The sequence below is a fragment of the Sebastes umbrosus genome, chromosome 15, assembly GCF_015220745.1.
Source record: "Sebastes umbrosus isolate fSebUmb1 chromosome 15, fSebUmb1.pri, whole genome shotgun sequence".
Taxonomy (NCBI): Eukaryota; Metazoa; Chordata; class Actinopteri; order Perciformes; family Sebastidae; genus Sebastes; species Sebastes umbrosus.
Window position 1 is genome coordinate 19,350,650 of NC_051283.1, and position 18,793 is coordinate 19,369,442.

Here is an 18,793-nt window from a genome sequence, read left to right on the forward strand (position 1 = left end):
CTATATACTATACTATTTATTATGACTTTATGACATACTGCACTTTGACTTTTCATGGCATACTATACTGTACTATAACTTTTTTATGGCATACTATATTATGACTTTCATGACTTAATATTCTATGACTCTTGCGACATACTATACTATGATGTTTGTATGAGTTTTTAATGACATACTAAGCTATGACTTTTATGACATAATATACTGTGACTTTTTTTCGACATACTATACTATGACTTTTTTTATTTTTTCGACATACCATACAATGACTTTTTTTTCGACATACTATACTATGACTTTTTTTTTCTACATACTATATCACTTTTTTTTGTTTTTCGACATACTATACTATGACTTTTCTTCGACATATTATATGACTATTTTTTCGATATACTATACTATGACTTTTTTTCATCAAATTATTCGACATACTATACTATGACTTTTTTTATTTTTTCGACATACTATACTATGACTTTTTTTCTACATACTATATCACTTTTTTTAGTTTCTCGACATACTATACTATGACTTTTCTTCGACATATTATACTATGACTTTTTTATTTTTTCGACATACTGTCATATGCCTTTTTTTTGTCGAAAAAAATGTCGAAAAATGTTATGAAAATGTCATATAGAATGTCGAATAATTTCATGAAAAAAGTCATAGCATAGCATGTTGAAAAATTTCATTAAAAAAGTCATAGTATGTTGAAGAATTTCATGGAAAAAAGTAAGTCGAATAATTTCAAGAAAAAAAGCCACAGTATAGTAAGTCGAAAAATTTCATTAAAAAAGTCATAGTAGAGTAAGACATTTTTCGACATACTATACTATGACTTTTTTCAAGAAATTTTTGGACATACTAGACTATGACTTTTTTCATTAAATATTTCAACTTACTATACTGTGACTTTTTTTCTTGAAATCATTTGACATATTATATGACTTTTTTTCATATTATCCGACATACTACACTATGACTTTTTTTCAAGAAATTTTTCGACTTACTTTTTTTCATGAAATTCTTCAACATACTATGACTTTTCTAATGAAATTTTTCAACATATTAGACTATGACTTTTTTAATGAAATTTTTCGACACACTACTATGACTTTTTTTTCATGAAATGAAAATGAACGAAAAAAAATTAAGTCATAGTATAGTGTGTCGAAAAAAAGTAATACTGTAATATTTCGAAAAAAAAGTACGTCGTAAAGTACGTCGAAAATCTTTTCAAAAGTCATAGTTAAGTATGCTGAAAAAAAGTAATTGTATAGTATGTCGAAAAATAAAAGTCATAGTATAGCATGTTGGAAAAAAAATCTAAAAAAAAATCCTAGGAGTTTGCCAAAAAAACTCATAGTATAGTATGTCGAAAAAAAGTCACAGCATAGTATGTCGAGAAAATGAAAAAAGGTCATAGAATAGTATGTAAAAAAAAAAGTTATTTCAGCTCCAGGCTAAATACCACTAAAAGGTACTGTAAAGTCCCTGACACACATTAGTTTTTATGTTCCGCACCGTCGGCTCTCGTCTGCCCATGTTGGAGTTTTGTATTTATTTGTTGGCTGTAGTCTTTGCGTTTTGTTCGAGTGCAACTTTTTGGCAAAGGCAACTCAAAGGTCTGGCTTCGTCGCCGCTAGTTCTTTGATGTTGGGTTGGTGTGTCTGGGCCAAAATGATTTTGTAGTTTGGGTGCATGGGACCTTCAATGTTTCTTGACTACACAGATAAGAACTTGAAATCTAAATGATTACGCTGTTAAAACCTTTGCGACACAAAGAGACACAAGCAGGTTGGAAAGAAATGACAGTGAATTGTCGGTAAGTTTTTATTAAACCTTAAGTACAAACTGCAAAAGTAAAAAACTGTCAATATAACCAACATGAGACTCTCTTTCCGAGTGGAGGGAAAGGCCGAGATGCGGCACTAATAAATTAAGTCACCAGAGACCCCACTGTGAGCAAGTAGTTTATACTGTAGAAAATGGAAGAAAAACAAAAAAAAAAATAGAACTGAAAAACAAACAAAAAAAATCCCATCAGAATAAAATATATTGTAAGGCCATAAAAACTTGACAACCACTTTTTTATGTTGAAAACACCCGACTTGGTATTTCATTAAATAGTCCTAAAACAGTTCAGTCTTCTGCGAGGGACGACAACCAACAAACTGGATTATAGGATTTTTCCTTGACAGTCACCACTGGCAAGCTCAGTGCAACATGAGTAGCTACTACATTTTGTTGAATTTTCAGTAATGAAAATGTAAAAACCCATTTTTTTTTGTGAACATATCTTTTTTTTCCCTTTTCTTTAAAAAAGTAAAGCTAAACAAACAAAACTAGGTTGGGCGGGGGGCAGTCGTTGGCTACTCAATATCTTCTTTCTTAGTGATATAAGCAGCACTTAAAATTTTTATACACGTTTACCAGAGCAACCCTGTAAGCGTCAAACTCACACGGATGAAGAAAGGGAAATGTAAGGCTTTTTCTTCATCAACCACTCTCCTCTGGAACTTTTTCTCTCTTCTCTATTCCTTCCTTTCTTTCTTCCTTAACCCCAGAAAAAAGGCTCAGGTATTTAAAGAGATTTACAGGATTATGTACAAAAAAAGTTGATGTTTTGTTTGTGTTGGACTTTTTCCTCTCTCTAAAAAAAAAAAAAAAAAAATCACTCATAATATATCTGGAAAAGGGAAAAAAATGCAAAAGCCAAAAAACAAAAGGACAATTTAAAAAACAAAAAACAAAAATTGGATTTGATATTTCACATTTTACACTCTTTGACTAGTGGCTCTACTTGAGATAAACACGTCAGACCAACAAAAGTAAAAAACACAAAATAATAATAATAATATAATATAATAATTAATGTTTACTGGTACAGATGAAACAAGAGGACTGGAAGAATGGAATGTTAACACGATTGCACATCTAGAACCAGAAAAGCCAGAAAGCCTTTCTGCCCTGTGGGGTGGGGGGTGCGTGAGCTAGCTGTTAGCCGATAGCAGGCACTAACCCCCAGATTTTTTATTTTTGTGGTGTTATACAGTAATTATAACCAACAGCACCAATAAAGTGGATCTCCTCGCTAAGTATCAGGCACAGTTTTCACTTGCTAGCGAAGGAGGGATCCCTCCATACTACCAGGAAGTGAGGTGAGCGGTGACCTTTCACAGGTCAAGCAGCTGAAGCTCTGCCCCCTCTCACATCCACCAACGAACAGAAACATCCACAATGACAAAAAAAAATAAAATACACAGAAGACTTCTTGCAAAAAACCTAGCAAAAAACAAAGCTAAAATTCAAAATAGGACTTGAAAAAAAAAACATAGCCAACCAACAATAAACCAACATCGTCTGTCTTTCAAGTTTTTACCTCGCGTCACCAACCCCCCTTTAAAAAAAAAAAATAATAATGCAAGAGCTGCATCAATAAAGAATAAACTCATTAAAAAAAGGACTCCTCTTCCTCAAAAGGACAGAGAGAAACTTTGGGTAACTACTTGATGTCATTTTCATTTCACAAAACTGGAGAGAAAAAAAAAAAAAAGGCCGCCTTTTCATTTGTCCCATGTTCACAGTTGAGTGACGCATGATGAGAAGGGAATGGGGTTCAGTCTCAGGGGGGTGAGATGAGGGCAGGAGAAAGAGTGATGCAAGAAGAAGGTAACAAATGTAACCCACTGCAGTTAAGGGAGGATGGTGGGTGGAGGTAAAGGGTATAACAGGGCCCATCAAGTCTTCTTGTGAACGTTACACTTAATGCTTGTAATGTTGTAAAGGACGACTTAAGTAGGGACAAGGGGGGGGATTCTAAAATCATCCAGAATAAAAACAAATTCTTCTTTCACACTAGTGCAAAAAAGACATCTTGCTTTTCTTTTTTTTCCTTTTCTTTTTTTTTTATAAACAAGCCTGTCATACTAAGGGGGGAGGTGAATCTTTTTTCCGAGGGAGGACTGAGGTCAAGTGAGGGGATTTTTTTTCAAAGCTCAAAAACAATCAATCTTAAATATTGGGTGGTGGAGGAGGGATTGATAGTGATCCTGCTTAATGTAAAACAAAACAGGGGAGTTTGGGAGGGTCGGGCCACGACGTGGGCACAGCGCATCGGGTGTTGATGTCGTGGCGTTCCCCCTCAGGACACAGCAGCAGCCTTGGGTATGTGGCTGGAGGACAGGCGTGACAGGGACACCTCCACGGTAGCGCGCTTCCGGGGGCCTCGCTTGGCTGGCGATGATTTGGCGGGGCTCAAGCCGTGGCAGGGGTCCCCCGCTACTGCACTGACGACGACTCCGCCACCGCTGCCTCCGTTCTTTAACATGGCCCGGCCACACACCTGGTTCACCAAACTGTTGATTTGCTCCTGATTGGAAAACACAGAAAAAAATATTAATTAAAACATTTTACTTAAGTATTTTTTTTATTTATAAATCACCTCCTCTAACATCATTTGTTCATCTAGAACCTATTCACACATAGTAGGAATTACAGCATGAACACTGGGATGCTGGATAATGTACTTCCAGGAGCAGAGCGACGTAAACCTGGCTGATGTCTCCCCCTTCTGGACGGAGAGAGAACTGAATCACAGCAGAAACTAACAGGGGGCAGCTCACCTCATCGTAGCGGTACATCATCTTAAGGCCTCTGCAGGACTTGTGCTTCTCCACATAACGCAGGGCACACTCCAGACAGAAGACCACGTTGTCAGTCTCCTGAACCACCTGGACAGACACAGACAGAGACATTACTGTAGAAACCAGACACTCAACTCAGGAGTCTCTTACTAATGTCATAGTGACAAACCTGATAAATCATCTAAATGTATTCCACGACTACTGTATTATGCCAATGGCAAATTAGTATATATTAAATAAATTATGGCATTCAATTTTATAACATTATTATAACATTATCAGACTTCATTATTTGGTTTATATACTTTGTTTAAGATACTTTTGAAATATTCGGCAAATAAAAAGCAGATAGAAAGTGTTGTTTAGTCTAGTTGGTAAGTACAGTATATAATTGCAGTGCATAATGCAAAATAAAACCTACAACCTGAAGAAAAACAATGATATCCTCTCTTGCATTATTGATGATTTCATGAATAAATAACTTAAATAATAATAATAAAAAAAACTAGCTTCAAAAGGCCAAAGCATATCCAAACTAGCACTATAGCATTTTAGAAAACACGTCCCCATATCTTCTAACTACAGTGTGTTAAACTCACCATGGACAGGTAGCAGAGATGCTGACAGATCTGGCAGCGTCTCTCGGAGGACTCCAGTGCCAGCCATTTCCCGCGGGGCTTCTTGCGTCCCTCGCCGGGCCCCAGGCTGCTGTCATGGGTGCCGTAGCGGGCGGAGGAGAGCAAACCTGCTCTGTAAAGTTCCTGCCGTTGGCGCATCTCTATGTTCCTATTGGATAAGGAGAAAATACAGTATGATTATATCCTTAATGCAACATTTGATTGCTTCCTTAAGCCAAATAGTAATGGTATTTGAGTATATCTGTGTGAGTATGTGTTCATTTAGGACCACTGCTGCGTCCTACCTGAGGTCTTTGAGTAGGGCGGAGATGGTGGTGAGGAGAAGGCCATTGTCCCTCTTGGATTCGGCTGCGGCGATCTGGTACAGTAGCTTCTCCATGGAAAAGGGTTTGGCTATACGACGACATTTCAGGTCCTGCAGACCAAATCACAACAGATTACACCTTATGATTCTTGTTAAATCACTTACGGACTGTTTTTTAAGTATTTTATTGAGGTTTACACACATCCCAATACAGATATTCTAACTAGGTGAAGTAAGAGTAGAGCACGTTGACTGACATGCTCCAAAAATGCTAATATTTATGTCCTTCAGACTGAAATTGTTTGCAGTGTAACCACGGACTCTGTACACTATTATTGTTTGTCCTCTCCTGTTCCTCATTCTTAAGTAAAAAATGTTTCAGGCGAAGCACCACAACGCAGTACGCTATATGAATGTCGTATTACCCTTGAGAGCAATCTTTGCTGTGGCTATGAATACGATGGTAATGCCGATGGTATACGTACTTCCATCACCATAATGCCCGTAATGACAGTAAGGAACATTTTCTTCTCCTCTATTACTGCCATAATGAGGTTCAAAGGCTTTCTCATGATAACAAAAAAAAAAATCTAAATACACCCGACGGCAGACTTACAGCTACAATAACTCCTTATAGTTCAACACACTGGTTGATTAGAGAATCAAGCTCTTGGTTCTAAGTTCATTTATCCATTTCACTTTCAATCAACTCTACATAAATCAGAGCTTTAACTGCCACTGCCACAGGGGGCCAGTGTTGTGAGGCAAGAGCGAAATAAAACAAATACATCATGTAAAATCTGTAATACACAGGGCAAAATATTCATTCCAAAAGACACCTAAGAGAACTTTTGATTTTATATTTATAATCCCTTATTGCACATTTGGTTTTCCACATATAAATATGTGCCATTATTAATTCAACATGGCCCTCGTACTGATCTGCTCACACAAATTCATATACTGACCTTTGCGGCCTGGTAACCCAGGTTCATCCAGTGCGGTGTGGCAAAATGCACCGTCTCTGACACGCTGTAGCCACAGCACACTTTAGAGACAAAGGCACCGGGGTAGCAGACCACAAACTGGCCGCTCCGCTGGACCGTACGGTAAACCTTGATGCCTTCGCGGCACAGCACCTCTGGAGAGATCTGGAAGGTCAAGGAGGAAGAGGAAAGTGTTACATATCTGAAACTGTATATTTTTTGGTAACGAAGTAGCTTCAGAAAGTCCAGAAAACACTGACCATGATGTTCTTCTCCAACATTTCTAGTCCTGGGGTGCCATTGGCCTGAAGCAGTGTATGGACCACCTTGTCCAGCTTAGCCTTCTCCTCAGCAGGGACAGAATACCTGCGGGAGGAACACACAGAGACGTCAACACACATGGACAGATTCATACTGAACATTACGTCACATAAAAGGATCAGCTGAATTTACTCCACTTGCAAAGAATTGTCCATAGAGAGGAGACTATGCACTCTATTGATCCTCCTCAGCAATTACGTTTAAATATTTATATGTTTTCAGTGTTATCACGTATACACAATACCAGTGATGATGAGGAGGAGAGCCCAGTGCATACTTACCAAATGCAATCAGCACCAGTGTGTAAGTAATCAATAAATGGAAGGCGATTTTGGTCTCGAGACCAGCATGAGGTAGAAAAGACCATGCCAATGTTAAGCCAGGGAATGGTCACCCCTGGGGAGACAGAAGGGGTTTAAAGAGAGAGAAACAAGAGCATAGGTTATTATTACTAACTGTAAATTACACAGAAACAACGACATAGAATCTGAAGAGTGATTTATGCCCTATACATGCATTTTTCTGGAGCAATTCACAGCTAAATTAGTCTTTCTTTTGAGTTTGCTATTGAGGAGTTACAGCCTTTATACTGTAGATAACTGCCTTTTCGTGTCCTTACCAGGCACAGCACCCAGATGCCTCAGAATGGATCCAGAGTTATTGGGGAGGACAGTGAGGTTCCATCCATGTCTGAGGAAAAGATGAGAGGAAATGGTCATTTTTGCGGACAGTGGCCTTCTGGTTAACAGGTCAGGACTACGGTCTTGCAACACAGGCAGAATATTCTGTGCAAACTTTAAAGTGAGCGTGCTGTAACGAGCTACTTACTTTGAAAATGGCTCTGACTTTCCTGTGGGGAATCCACTGCCATGTGTACTGGTGTCCACCTTCCCACAATGCACTGCCACATGGCTGTCTCTCTGCTCCACAATCCTCCAGTACTCTTCCTGCAAGAACAAAAAGGAAAGAAAGCCAATCAGTGGAAGAATGCATGAAGCAGGGGAAAAGTTTCAGGTGTGCCTCATAGTGGGTTATGTCAGCTAACAGAACAAATGCTGCTAGCTGAGGTCTATGAGAAAACAGAGCAGTAACACATTTTTTCAATGACGAGCCACTAGAAGCTATATAGTAGTTAAAATGGTCATAGTATAGCATGTCATTAAAAAGTCATATAGTATAATACGTAAGAAGAAAAGTCAAAGTCAATATGTAAGAAAAAGCCATAAAACAAACTATAGTATGTCAGAAAAAAGTCATTAGTATGCCATTAAAAATGTCAGAAAAATCACATCATAGTATTTAATAAAAGAGTAATAAAAGCCATAGTACATTATGTCATAAAAACATCATATAATTGTATGTCGTAAAAAATCATAGTATAATATTTCATAAAAAAGTAAAAAGAAAAAGAAATCATATTATAGTATGTCTCTGAAAAGTCAAAGTATAGTATGCCTTTTAAAAATCATAAACAATCAGAGTATAGTATTTCATAAGGAAAATACATAGTATGTCTGTATGTCATAAAAAGTAAAAGTATGTCTCTGAAGTCATAAAAAGCCATAAACAAGTCATAGCATAGTATGTCATAAAAAGGTCATACAAAATAATATAGCATGCCTTAAAAAAAGTCATAAAAAAACATAGTATAGTATCCCATAAAAAATATAAATCATAGTATAGTATGCCTTTTAAAAATCTGAAATAATCAGAGTATAGTATTTCATAATAAAAACTTATAGTATAGTATTTAATAAAAAAGTAATAAAAATCATAGTATAGTATGCCATTAAAAAGTCATAAAACATCTTAGTATAGTACAGTGGTTCTCAAAATGGTGTTTTTTTTCAGTCCTCCTTCATAGTCAACTGTATATTTTTGGGGGTTTTGGACCCTGGTCAGACGAGTCAAGTAATTTCATGACGTCACCTTGGGCTCTGGGAACTTGAGATTGACATATTTTTTACACGTTATAGACTAATCAACCAATCGATTAATGGATAATGAAAATCATCATTAGTTATAGCCCCTTATTTAACCACACAGATAATCCACAAACCTCACTGTCAGCCATCTTTATCAGAACTATCTCATAGTAGAACAGTGTTCCAGTTGAAACGGATGACAGCGAGGCCCTGTGGACTTTCTATGCAGACGATGCAGTTTACATTCAGCACAAGTGGTTTAATGAAGACGTTAGCATGCTAACCTCAACCTCAGCAGCCCCTGGTTCCTTGTTAAAGCACATGGTCATGGTGTTCCGGGCTATCCTGAAGAAGTTAGTCAAAGACACCGACTTCCCCTGCAACAAAGAGGCATTAAACATTATGATGAGTCACAGCATGGTGCAGGAGTCTGAGGGGGAACAAGAAAAAAAACATCTCCAGACTTCAGTCCACATATTTATGGTCTTCTGTCATGCTATAACAGCTATAGGGAATGTGAACCGAGAGTGCAGCGTGAATAAAACATGAGCAGAGAAAATATTGCTGGACATCAATGAACTGCGGGTTCTCCTATTTCCCACCACATGTTTAAGTCAGAGGGAAAGCATTATGGTGAAAAGATTGTACATGCACAGATAAATGCATCAACTGCACATGTGTATGTACGTGTCACTATACAGCTCCACCTCTCTGCCTCCCTTACAAGCCACAGATACGTTTCCCCTGGACTTGACCCTTCCCTCCCATGGACACTCTTTGAAGGTTACCATAAATCTGCCTGCTCGGGGCCTGGAGACGTATGGACCCCGCTGAAAGATGACCTTGCGGATTCCTTATCCTCACAGTGACGATTTGTCTCTCTTTTCTTTTTTTTTCTCCTGCTTAGGTATCCAGATGTTTTGAAACTGACCTTACTACAATATATATTATTACAACAGCTACAGGGTTGTAAAATGATGTCGTTGAATAATACAGTGTAGTCGTGACTTAGTAAGCACGACTTTCTTTAGGTGAGTCAGTAGCAGCACTTATCCAAGCCCTTTCCTGGTGTAATTAGAGTTAATTATACCCTTGACATACACTTTGTTCTCTTGATAGAAAAAGTGAAATACAACCTCCTCTTGGGGGGGCCACTCGTGATGAAAAATGCATACAAATCTCAGCCGTGGAGAAAAGTGATGGGTCATATTTAGACAAGCCTGTCCCGTCAGAACGGTGACAGCCATTCACATGTCACTACGTTGAATAGTGCTTCTATAATTCAGAGGTCTATGGACTGTACTTTCAGAGGGAGGTCATATAGAGGGATTTAGTTACCAAAGGAACTGGGAGGGGTGGGGGGGGAGAAATCAAATGGGATCCACGTTTGAGATGGGTGGAGTATTGTGCAGTGTGAGTTACTGCTTCGTCAAGATGCTGTGGCGTGACAAAAAGAAATGTGCAAACAAGCTCTTTGCAAATAAATATTGTGAATTTCAGTTTTTTGTGAGTTTGCACATGTGGATTTCAACACGTACACAAAGAACTGCCAGAATTTGCACTAAATGTTGGGGGGTAGAGGGGCTTGGCAGAGGGATTGGCAAGCGGACTGGGCATGATGGAGAAAGAGAGGGCCGGTGAGATGACTGGAGATCTGGGGAAATGGCTCAGAGCAAGGGCATGGGCTGAAGGAGAGAAGGCATGGGGGGGTGGGTGGGAGAGGGCTGGATTAAAGGAGCTGGAGGAGGCGGGGTTTGAAGGGGGCGGGACAGGGGTGAGGGGAAGGGGCTGGTTTGAGGGCTGCCTTCTCTCTGACCTACATTTCAGCCAGCCAGAATCAACACAGCTGCCAGCAGGCTGGGGAGGTGGGAATACATCTAATGTGTGAGTGAATACACACACACACACACAAGCAAGACTACTGACCACCTTACCACACACACAGCTGCACAAAAATACTCAGCGAAAACCACGAGACGTGCAAGGTACTGCCCCTCGCTCTCACACCAAAAACCAGGTCTTTACAATGCAGCTATGACACATTTACACGTATTCGCTGCATGTAAACAGGTGTGTAAAACCTCTAATGTTTGCTTTCATAAACCACAAACTATGACAGCTAACAGCGCGATAATGTTACCAACACTGAATATGAATGTCAATAGGCATTAACGTCTCTGCAGTTAACACCACAGTAACATTCTCCCTGAGAGAAACCCTTTCATACAGTGGGTTGTCGCAATTTATAGCACAGCTTAGCTCCTTCTGAAGATGGGGGTGCATATTTTGTCACTTAAGAACTGGCACAGTGATATGCAAACGTTCAAATTTTAGATGTGATACTATGAAAGGTGTAGGCCGTTTGCACCTCGTGTGTGACATTAGTCTTGATTCAGATAGTAGTGAGGTGGCAGACATCTGGCTGAGCATTTATGAGGCCCTTGAAGACTGCTTAGGGGCTGACAACAAGCTACAAAAGGTCTGGGATTTAACAAGACAATGTGCATATCGTTTGTGATTTTAGTTAAGGCATGTCATTATCAGCTTGTTAGGTTGAAGGACTAAAACAAACCTGATAATGGACGCCAGACAAACTATGATAAACATATAAAATCCTGTGACTTAAAAGTATCTGAGTAATCTTTTCACAGATAAAAAACGGAAACTAGGGCAACCATGATGAGGAGGCAGCATCCAGAGATGTTTCTATGTCTACTGCTGATGCAAAGATGGCTAACTGTAAATTTCACAGCATGTGCTATAATGAACTGACCTCGGAGCAGTAGTCAATAACATTTGTTAACAGCACTTAATGACTTCATAAAACCTCTTTTAGAAAGAAAAGATACACTCACGTGCCTCTTCTCTGTATGGTTCAAATACGTGACCTAAACAGCATCCTCACCTTGTTAATACATTTGTGCTGGTCACTGAGAACGCCCCTGTCCTCCTCCTCCTGCTGCTGCTGCTGCTGCTCCTCTCCATGCTGCCTGTCCTCTTTGCCTTGTTTTTCCTGAGCGAAGAGCCGGCGCCGGCCCGCTTTGACCTGAGCCTCCAGCTCCTTCAGACGGTGATACACTCCATTGGTGCGGTGGTTCCCTGTCGCCCCGCCCACTATCCCGCCCGCCAGCCCATTCTTGGGCTCATAGCGCGGCAGCACCAGTGCACTCGGTGCCGAGGAGTCCGAGAGACCCTCCAGAGGGCCCCGGCGCGACTCCAGGTTCTTTTTCTCCTGCAGCACCTCGGCCTGCAGTAGCAAGCGCTCCTCGGCGCTGAGCGAGTCATAGGAGAGGATGTACTGGAGGTACGCTTCCTGCAGCTTGGCCAGCCGGTCCTGCGCCGACTTAGGGATGCGCAGGAGGTCGGCTAGCTTGGTCCACTTCTTCAGGTCCATCACCTGCTGCATGCCGCCCATGTCATTGATGAGCTGGAAAAAACGTGACAGGTCCACTTCACAGCCACCTGCGAGGAGCAGAAAGACAAGAGAAGATTAATTCAGGGGAAAATGAGGAGTGAGCTCAGTGAGGTTGGACACTGTGACAGTTCCAATAGGACTCCATGTGTCTTGTAGTAATATTAAAATCAATCAAAGGCGAAACAATTGTCACCCAACAATGCTATGTGTACAAAAAGAAGTTTTCCCGTTCACTTAATTTTCAAAAACACAGAAATCCAATCAAGAAGACTGCCATCTTGGAGCATCTGCTCCGTTTGGCTAAACATGCCTTTTCGTCCAGCCCAGTTCATTTTATTTGAAACGGCCAATTGAGCTATCACCTTTCAAAATGATCTGAACCGTCATTGTGCCAAACAGAGACACAAATTCCGTTAATGTAGAACTGATCTGCTGGGCGCAGTAAAGGAAGTCATTTGGAACCAGGGTATCCTGGCTGGCTGACGCCTCTCCACTGTGGCTCACTGGCTGCCAGGTCTCTCTGGCTAACAGCCGCATACCAACTGCACTCACACTGGGCTAATCTGAATACAGCTGTATATAAAAGCAACAAACACAGCACTGCACAGCACACACGCAGCACGAGCCGGTGAAAAACTAATCAAATCCAACCACGTATATGTGGAGTACAGACAACTCACATGTACATTTTCTGTCTAAACAGGGGCTGTTAAAGGCCGTTTAAAGGCTCATAAAACGCTGATGTCATTGTGTGAAATGGAAGGTGACCGGACAAACTGAGGGAAATACTGTATTGTGGCCTGTCAGGCCCCTCGCCAAGTTGTTCCACATTATTATTATCATCTATAAACAGGAAGATAAAATTGGGCGGAATGCCACTGAAGCTTTCAGAGCACCGCTGGAACCGATGGAAACAGCAACATTGGTGACGCCCGCTCGCTGGCTTTATATAGAGCCCAGCAGGAGTGACAAAACAGTTTAAAAACTCAGAATACTGAGAAGGTAAAAGGCAGTTTTTGTAATCAATAATTTTTATTTTAATATAGTGTATCTAGTTTATCTCATCTTTCCATTCAACAAAAGCTGTGAAAGAGAAACAAGCGTAGACAGGGCTAAGAGGAGGCCTCAGTTTGGGACGGGGTGTCGGGGTTTAATTCACTCTCATAAAATCGATATCTGTGGTCCTCAGTGGCAGCCTGCAGGAAGAAACCTGTGGCTTATTGCTTAGTTCATTTAATCAATTCAGGAAGGAGTTTTGTAGACTAAATTGCCTTGTGTTCATTCACGTAAACATACGTGTGTTTGGCTCACTTACCAATGACAGGTGGCTCATCCATGGTAATGCCCTGAGATTTGAGGTGCTTGCGAATGCAGGCTAGCCGCTGCACGTTAGGGCCCCAGCGCCGGCCCAGCATGTGGACCCTCTGCACCTGTGTAACAAAACGCATCTCCTCGCTCAGCTTGCACTCTGGCCGCCAGTCTGGTGGCGGGGCCACGCGGCACATGCCAGCCACCTCAGCCTGTTCCCTCACTGCATCCAAGTACACCAGGGGGTCCTGGAACTCCCGCGGCGCTGGCCGGAAGACAGGGGCTTCGCCCAGCGCTGTCCAGCCTTCTTGCCTGCTCCGCTGGCGCTCCCACTCCTTCTCCTGATCGCAACGCTTCTGGCGCGCCATCTCTTTCTCACGCTCCCACTCCTTGTCGCGGTCAGCGGGCCGAAAGGCTGCTGGTTTGAGCTGTCCGGGGCTGTTGCTGGATGTAAGCGGGGAGGAGGAGGTGGTGGAGGAGGACACAGAGGTTTGTTGGGGGTCTGAGGTAGTGCTGGCACGACTGGGGTTCTGTGGGTGATTCTGGCCTGACGAGGGGGAGGAAGAGGAGGAGCTCCGACCATGAGACCTGCTCTGCTGCTGCTGTGCTTGTCGAATCAACATCAGCTTGCCGGCCGATGCCCGCTTGGGTCGCTGGTTCACCGGCTCCGCGTTGGCTGCTGGTGTAGAAGGAGACGGGGTTTGTTGAGGAGGGGGAGTAGAGGGTGGACGTGGGGTGACAGGTGGAGTTTGTTTAGGAGAAGGGGATGTGTCTGATTCATGTCCATTAGAAACTGGAGTGGTAGGGGTGGCAGCTTTCTCTTGATTGGCCGCCTTCTTGCTGCGTGTCTCCAGAGGCGCGGGTTGAAGCTTGGCCTTCTTTGCGTCGGTGCCAGTGGTTTTGGCTTTCTGCTCAACAACCCCCGTCCCCACAGAATTGAGGACCACCTCCAGACGCCGCTTGGAGTTGCGCAGTCCCTCTCGACCCGGGCACTCTACCTGCTGGCACTGTCTCTGCCCGTCCTCCTTGGCCGGGGTGTTGTGCCGCTGCCCGTTTAGCCTGCCGTTGAGGCGGGCGCCGGCAGCCACGTTGTGCAGCCCATTGGATAGTAGCACCTGTTTGCGGGTTTTTGCATTGCTGTGGTGGGCTGGAGCCGCTGCTTTTCCTGAGTTGGCCAGCCCATTGCTGGCTGCTGGCTGGCTGTGCTGATTGTGATTGTTCGCTGACGATGGTGCCGAGGCGGCGCTGTTGTGTTTGTTGCTGCTGCTGAGTTTGGTTTTCTTGCCCAGTTCTTTCTGTTTGGCTTTGGTGTAGGTGACGTGGCCCTTGGACACGGTGGCTGTGTACTTCTTCACAGTTTTGGACGGCAGTCGGAAATCGCGGCTCTTTTTGGCACCACCGACAGTTTGTACCGAGCCTGCCCGCGTCAGCCCGTTCACTTTAGAGACCTGGGATCAACAGAGAGAGATAGTACACGTTAGATGAATAGGATAAAGCATCTTATCACAATGCTTTGGATCAATCATGAACTTGAAATAATTGGAAAATATATTGGAAAACAGCTGGAATGGAAAGAGATTGGTTAGCTTAAACCTCTGAAAGAATCCTGTTTGATCAGATCTCTGAATGTTGAACACAAAACATATGAAAGTTAAAAATACTTTGGATTTAAATATAGCAACATATTTCCCAAAATGTACCCACACATAATTCTATAATCAGAAAGCACGACAGGACACATGCAGGGGCGTGGGTGCGCCCACACTCCACAATGAAGAGGCCAAACATATTTGTGGAAACCTACGCCATTCATTGGAACCGATCGACTGCCTTGATTACTATACTTTAAACGCAGTAGACTTCTGTAAACTGCAGCTCAAACTGCTGTCAACACAAAGGCTGAGATTTACAAAAAGGATATGCGCAAACCAAAACCAAAACCACTACATCCCGAGATAAACAACACTTTAGAACGGGTAGGAAAAAAAAAGAGATGACACGAGAGGGAGAGCGGGGATGGCTTCATGGTTTCTGCTAGCAGATGGCTGGACAGTATGAGGTAGGAGGTGGGGGTCATTAAATCAAATCCCATCCGGGTGCATGAAAACAGCCTTTTATTTGCTATGGGTTTCCTTAAACGCTATAATTCAATTTCTGTGCTATGAATAAAGCTCCTGCGTGAGTGTGTGTAGAAAGAGATAGAGAGAGGGGACTGTGTGTGTGCACATGAATGTGTCTTTGAGGCACCCAGCTGTAGATCAGAGGTTTGGTACAGTGGTGTCTGGTTCCACGGCTGGCCCACTGGCTACAGCTGTGGGAAGAAACATGGTCACCCTCTCCCTCAGTGCAAAACGCTTTACAGCTGGATCAGAACATGTAAGAAACACATTGTGTAAAATTAAATTGTGTATAGGACTCCATCTAGCCATTTCTTTCACTTCATCCCCGCATCTCCTTTCTTCCACTTATATTTCTGCTGAATGCAAGTCTAAGAATATCTCTCTCTCTCTCTCTCTCTCTCTCTGTCCTCCTCGCCTCTGTGTTTTCATGGCCCACTTTCAGAGCTGCCAGGAGCTTCTCATTCCCTTTTCCTTCTCTCCCTTCTCTGGTCTGTGTGTGTGGTAGACAGAGAGAGAGAGAGATGACTACAGTGTTAAGATGTCTTGTAAATTTAAAGATCACTATTTGGCTGCCGATATCTGAATGGGTTGAGCTGGAGATCATGTTTCTGTAGCTATATTAACCCTCTGAGACCCACAATTGTTCTTTTTTAGGGGGATAAAGGGGGTCTTTAGGGGGAGATAGAAGGTCAACAGTAGATGTCACATAGAAGTGGTGTACATCATCTGAAAGCTGGGAACATGAAGATTAATTTGAGATGCAGCAGAAATAAACATGATTTAATTGATGTATTAATTGTCTAAAATAAATTGTAAAAGTGTATAAGGGTTTAGAACATTATGATAGAAGTATATGATGGTCATTCCCATGCTCACTTAGTGTATGTCTCATAAGTTGTTGCAGCAATTTTTGGGTTGATAACATTTGTTACACAGATTTGGTGCTAAATTTAACCATTTTCTACCAATCAATAAAAATGAGAATAATCCCTCCAAAATACCACATTAAGTCACCAAGACCTTGAGGAACACCAGAGAAGAAGCCATGCTGGGATTTGGTTTTAGAAAGCTTCTGACATTTTACGATTTCTGCAAGAATTGCATTATTAGAACCCATTTTCATTCACATATCTTGAGGTCAGAGGTCAAGGGACCCCTTTAAAAATGGCCATGCCAGTGTTTCCTCACCAAAATGTAGCCCAACTTTGGAGCGCTATTTAGCCTCCTAGAGAATAAAGTAGGTTAACATAAAAGGGCTACCTCGTCCTATTGTATTGCATTTTATTTTCAGACAAAATATACTTTTCTTTATACTTTTCATTCTCTTAAATATCTTAACGATGCATGCAAAGCAGGGGCAGACACACTCGTACATCAGCCATCATGGAGCCCCGATTGTCGTTAGAAAATTTACGATCACATTTCGCCGCCATCCATCTACGCTATCTGCGTGTCTTTCCGTCCAGACCAGCTGGAAGTGAACCACGGAAGAAAGAAAAGGAGGAGGGATGGGAGAGATGGAGTTATCAATCACGGTCGGGGCGCCACAGGAGGGAGGTGACAGCCGGCCCATTGACAGGTTTGCCTTTGAAGGGCTCTCGTGTCACACTTGTGTGTGTGTGTGTGTGTGTGTGTGTGCGTGCATGTATTGTATTGTGTTCGTCTCAGGTGGCGGGGGGCCGACACAAAGACCAGGCCATTAAAAGATAAGGGGGGACTGAAACCTAACCCTGCCTCCGTCAATCATTCCCCTCCGACACACACACACACACACACACACACACACACACACACACACACACACACACACACACACACACACACACACACACACACACACACACACACACACACACACACACACACACACACACAAACACGCTCCTCCTCACAATGGAAAAACACAGGGTGACAAGGAGAGAAGGAGTGAGGGAAGGAAAGGGATGAGAGAGGATTCAAGGCTGCAGGGCAAGCGCCGCCTAAAGAGCACTACTGTTTTTACAGGATTCATATTTCATGTCAAAAAAGCGGCCGTCATTGGGATTTCGCTTGTTATTTAAGAATTAATAACAGATCTGAAACATAATCTCACAAAGTTCAAACTGAAGTATTTTGAATTGTTTCCTTCAGCCAAATCAAGTTCAGTGTGACCGTTTATTTAGTGTTACACTGATGCTGAAATAGTAACTACCAGCTGTCCAGACACTGTAGCTACTATATTTGTAACAGCCACAGTTTGCTGACAAAGCACTGAATCTGAGAGACGCGCTGTCATGACCGCCTCCTGCCACAGGAGGGCTCAGCGGACCAGGCTCTCTTCATGGAGAGCTCGGCAAGTCTCCATCACTTTTTTCTCTCTTTAATTATTCGGTCTGGTGGCAAAGGCGAATGGCAAGAGAGTGATGATGAGAGGAGAAAACACACGAGGCGGAGTAAAAGAGGCAGGAGCTAGTTTAGATACTTTGCTAAGGGAAAGGAAAAGAAAGAAAGAAAGAAAGAAAGAGATACGTAAAAGGATGTTGGAAGTTCACTCGTCTGGCAGAGAGAATTCAAACAGAAATGAGAAGGACGATGAACAGAACAAGAAAGACAATGAAGCCAAAGGGAGAAAAAAAACACACACACACACACACACACACACACACAGACACAGACACACACACACACACACACACGCAGGCAGGCAGACGGAGACTGTTCTGGAGTGGATTTCGGTCGCATGTGAGCAGAGGAAGAGGAGGGGAAGGGGAGGGAGAGGGAGGAGGGTCTAGATGACATCATGTGTTGCTATAGCCCAGCTGAGGCCTGGCAGGAAGATTTTTAACAGGCAACATCTGCAGGAGCCGGCCCTGAGAAGAAGAAGAGGAGGGAGAGAGAGAGAGAAGGAGAGAGACAGACAGCGAGAGAGAGAGAAGGCCAGCCAGACGATAGAAAAAGACAGGAGGAAGTTTAACCCTTGCAAAGCACTGCTCTCTGACAAAGAAAGGGAGATGCAGGAGAGGTTGTGCACATCAGGACTATTTTGTGTTTTCTCCAGTAGTAAAAAAAACATTCCCAGCGCAAACCTCCTCCTCACCATGACTCCATCACCAGGAAATAATGTAAACACCATAAATTTGGGGAT

General features: G+C 42.4%; 1 protein-coding gene across 3 annotated transcripts in view; it reads right to left on the reverse strand.

The window, feature by feature from the left end:
* Nucleotides 1–1,804: 1,804 nt before the first annotated feature.
* Nucleotides 1,805–18,793, reverse strand: part of jarid2b (jumonji, AT rich interactive domain 2b) — a 135,162-nt gene continuing 118,173 nt past the window's right edge. For all 3 annotated transcript variants that reach the window (XM_037794400.1, XM_037794401.1, XM_037794399.1), the window contains 12 exons: nt 13,557–14,997; nt 11,732–12,288; nt 9,111–9,203; nt 7,730–7,848; nt 7,521–7,591; nt 7,183–7,297; nt 6,841–6,946; nt 6,563–6,745; nt 5,575–5,705; nt 5,252–5,438; nt 4,632–4,739; nt 1,805–4,378 (listed from right to left, as the gene is read on the reverse strand). In XM_037794400.1, the coding sequence (XP_037650328.1) occupies nt 4,151–4,378; nt 4,632–4,739; nt 5,252–5,438; nt 5,575–5,705; nt 6,563–6,745; nt 6,841–6,946; nt 7,183–7,297; nt 7,521–7,591; nt 7,730–7,848; nt 9,111–9,203; nt 11,732–12,288; nt 13,557–14,997 (3,339 nt within the window). In that variant the 3' untranslated portion in view covers nt 1,805–4,150. The remainder of the gene's footprint in view (nt 4,379–4,631; nt 4,740–5,251; nt 5,439–5,574; nt 5,706–6,562; nt 6,746–6,840; nt 6,947–7,182; nt 7,298–7,520; nt 7,592–7,729; nt 7,849–9,110; nt 9,204–11,731; nt 12,289–13,556; nt 14,998–18,793) is intronic.